This window comes from Malania oleifera, chromosome 2 (assembly GCF_029873635.1).
Source record: "Malania oleifera isolate guangnan ecotype guangnan chromosome 2, ASM2987363v1, whole genome shotgun sequence".
Lineage (NCBI taxonomy): Eukaryota > Viridiplantae > Streptophyta > Magnoliopsida > Santalales > Ximeniaceae > Malania > Malania oleifera.
This window is the reverse complement of record NC_080418.1, coordinates 40163978-40168112: the sequence shown is the minus strand read 5'-3', so window position 1 is coordinate 40168112 and position 4135 is coordinate 40163978. Positions and strand designations below refer to the sequence as shown.

At 36.8% G+C, this 4135-nt stretch overlaps 1 protein-coding gene across 1 annotated transcript; it reads left to right on the top strand.

The window, feature by feature from the left end:
- Positions 1 to 1756: 1756 nt before the first annotated feature.
- On the top strand, positions 1757 to 3051 carry LOC131147955 (putative phytosulfokines 6). The gene is made up of 3 exons (XM_058097635.1): positions 1757 to 2143; positions 2242 to 2318; positions 2390 to 3051. Exons 1-3 carry the CDS (start codon positions 2053 to 2055, stop codon positions 2522 to 2524), a joined length of 303 nt encoding a protein of 100 aa, XP_057953618.1. The 5' UTR covers positions 1757 to 2052; the 3' UTR covers positions 2525 to 3051.
- The last annotated feature ends 1084 nt before the right edge of the window (positions 3052 to 4135 follow it).

Genomic DNA, 4135 nt, shown 5'->3' with positions numbered 1-4135 from the left:
GAAAAGTAAAACCACATTGAGTCACTTGGGACCCAAGAGAACAACCCAAAAGCATTCATCCCATTCAAACGAGGGAGGTGGCTCTTGACTTGGACTCACTCATGAAAGTCTAGCAAAAGGATAGTGACAAAATGGCCCATGCATAAATCCTTGGCTTCCAAATAGTAAAAGAGAATATGCATATGCATGATTGAGTACTAACCATTAACAATGTGAATGAGATGTGCTTGACTCGTTAATAATTGCTTATCACGCATCTTATAGTTTCCTAAGAAAAATGACGTTAATCCAAAAAGTAACCACAAAATAGCACCGCAAAGTGTCTCTAAATTACATTTTATCGCAATGAGGCATCTAACAAGGTGCCTGTGACAAAATTTCAAAGCGCAACTCTTTTTTTTAATAGAACAAAAGAACTGGCACAGAGTTGTACCATTGAAACCCAGTAGTAGCAGAGGGGAGATCAAGTAATTCTGGCTTAAACAAATAAAGAATTAGAAATATAGTTATATAAAAAAAATACAAGAAACATTTTCCAAAGCCATTTATAGCCACAGAAAGTCTAAGGCCTTCCCATGAGATTGATAAGAGAGTCCATGTTTTCTAATCAGACTTGTCTGAGACTAGCAGACAAGAAGTTCTCCATAGAAATACTTCAAGTAAAGAGGCATCTTTCTTCACAGAGTCCAAACCCAACCATGACTTTTACGAGCTCTTTTAAATACACCAGCAAAGCATTGGGAGATTCAAATCATCCAAAAGAGGAGCGCTATATGTTTCATTATCTATGATTTTTTCATAATTATCCATGCACAAGCATTAAGTATCAGCTGAATCCCAACCAACACGGTGGCTTGCCCTGTTGGTGCGCATGCCCATACAATAGGCTGTCAAATTTTAAAAATTCATGATTCGTGGCAGTTTGCCTAGAAAAATATAGAAGAATAAAGAGTTATAATTACAGGCAAAACTAGGAATTCAAATAGATAACTATATAACATTTGTTGCCCAACTTAGACGTGTATTTATGTGTGTGTGTGTGTGTGTGTGTGAGAGAGAGAGAGAGAGAGAGAGAGAGAGAGAGAGAGAGAGATAAGTATGATAGCAAACTAAGCACAGGAGGCAAGTGGGCAGGGCCGTTGATACCAGTGAGGAGCAGGGATAGGTGGTGTAAGCGCATAGCCACTCACGCAGACCAATGGGGTTGGGTTTACCAGTTACCAGTGGGTGAGAGGCAGTTTCAATCATGGGGTTTATTGTGTTTGTGAATGGCGCTTTTACTTTCACAGTTTTTACTCGTGTGGTGTCTTTTCATGGTTTAACTATACATCAAAATTAATGCCACGAGTCAGGCTACTGTAAAAGGCCAAACATGTGATTATGGCAACAGCTGTCAGCAAGTCCAAAAAGGTTGACTTGCACACCCACTCAAACACCATTACATTGATTTTTAGGGCTTTTTTGGTGCTGCCTGGACCACTATTGTACGTGGCACTGAGTAAGCAAGCTCCCTCTTCCTCTCCTCCCTCACGCATCCACACCCCCACACAAATGTTTCATTTGTGATCTTAAAGTTTGAAGGTGGTACTCCTATTATTGAACATAGGAAGAAAAAATTATAAAGGAAATGTCTCATTCTAAATTGGAGTAAATTTGACGTGCACGTATTTAACATGGGACAATGATTTTTTTTTTTTTTTTTCAATTAATTTAATATATACGATAATATATTTAAAAAATTAAAACATACTAATGAAGATAACCTAAATGCTAAGTGAGCAACCACGCCATAAAAGACATAAAAGTATAACTATAATTTATATAAAGGGATAATAGGTTAGGCCGATCCAGCCGAGTATTGTAATAGCTCTTAGGGCATTCATGAGACCTAGCTTGACGCTTTCCATGCATGTATTTATATCCCGGTATCAGGCCCCCTCCACCACCCCATCTCCCAACTCACTAAGCCCTTCCCCAGCCCCATCACATTCCTGCTCTCTCTCTCTCTCTCTCTAAAAAAAAAAAAGAAGAAAGGTTCAGGAAGCTGAAACCATGAAGCAATATAAGTTTCACGCTCTTTTTCTCCTTCTCTGCCTCATTTTCACCGCCAGAACATCAAGCCGCTCCTTAACAACCGAACAAGGTAGTGCATGACTTCATCATCAGCATCATTATCATCATCATCATCTTATTCTACTGCAAATTAAACTTTCTACAACCAAAGCTTTTCGTCGTTTGCAGGACCAAAGGAAATAGAACTCAATGAAATAACTAGTGGGAATTCCCTTGAAGGGGCGGAAGACACCGATATGTCCAAGGTATGCTTCTTCTTCTTCTTCTTCTTCATCCTCTATTCTAAGTTTCTAACCAATCTGCTGGTGTGGAGTAGTTCCAGCGGCTGATGGGACAGGAAGATTGTGAAAATAGGGATGAAGAATGCTTAAGGAGGAGGATCGTTTTAGAGGCTCACTTGGACTACATCTACACCCAGGGACACAATAAGTCTTCTCAGACTCGCCCTTAAAAGTACCGGGGAGATGTCCTATGCCGCTTCTTGATCTCAGCCTATTCCCTCCCTCACCTTCTACGGACAGGTGTTCAACCATCTAATAAAGCTTTGGGCTCGTCTTTTATAAATATATGTGTCTACCATATAGTGCAAGAGTCTGGAACTGTCCACAGAGCTTGGCTCCTTCTGTCAATAAATCCCTTTGTGAGGATCATGGCGTAGTCTACAACAATGGTTTCTTCTATCAATAACTCCCTTTCTGAGGATCATGAAATAGTTTACAAAGATGGTTTCTTGAAATAATTTTGAAGTCTAGGTTGAACTGTGTGCGCACATGGAGAGAGAGAGAGAGAGTAGAGCATTTTATTAAACAGTTGGGAAGCTATGAGGATTAGGTGACAGGTTTCCACAGCATTTATATTTGCCAAGTTTCAACTCTTTGTACGAGGCTATGAGCTTCCACTCTAAAGCAAGCACACGCATTTGACGAAGTCATCATACACTTTCACCATTCAATGACATGCTAAATGCGTATTCTTATACGTTGTACATCTTAATATCAAATCCTCACAAGTGCATGCATATACATGAATGTCGGGTACCAACAAAGGACAAACGTATGTTAGAGAAAATACAATCATTTGGCTGCCGAAAAATTATTTAGAACATTTTTTCTTTTTCCTTTTTTTTTTTTTTTCCTTAGCAAATACCTCTAAGCAGATTCAAATATAAAACAAGAAAATTCCATTTCCAAATGAAATACACCCATGTGACTCAAAGGACTTGCACGTTTATTGGCTAATTTGGTGATGGACAAGGAAATTTATTAAAACTTCATTTGATATTTGAAAAACATTAAGGGAAAGAAAGAAAATTTTAAAATAATTCATTTTTTTCATTTTGATTAATAAGAAAACTAAAAAAAATAAAATATATAAAAATAAATAAATAAACATGCATTAGTGGCATTACAAGTATTTGATTTCTCTTAATTTTTAATCAGAATAATTTTTTATTTTTAGCAACATTTCATATTAAAAAAATATATACAATCAAAATTTTTTTTTTCTTTCCATTTCTTTCTCAAATAAATTTTTTTTCCCCAAACAAAAGAAAATACGGAGGATGAGAAGTTCTTACTCCAAATAATTTGAGGCGCATGAATGGTCCAGATGCCATTAAGGAATCTAAATTATCTAATAGAATCCATCATATTCGTAAATAGTAATTTTCAATCACTTGTCATGCTCATTCCACGTAGGATACCAAAGTAAATATCCAAGCCTCCAAGATTCATAGTGAAAAACCAAAGTGCCACTCATCAATTGTAGTTATTAAGTATTTAATGTGGCTTATATTGAGTGGAACAGATGCACAGGGAAAGCATGGTGAGGAAAAATAAGAAATAGTTGATAGTTTGGTTGATGGTTACATCGACAATTTAGCCTGGGGAAGAAACCGTCGACGTTTTGTCTAAAATCGTTGATAGTTTTCAGTATGTTAGTTAGTTATCAATACATGTGTATAAGTAAAGGTCTGATACATGTAAAGATATACAAGAAATACAATACAAATTTTGATCATTTTCTTCTCCAAGACTTTGTTTTTTCCCTTTACTTTCTTGCA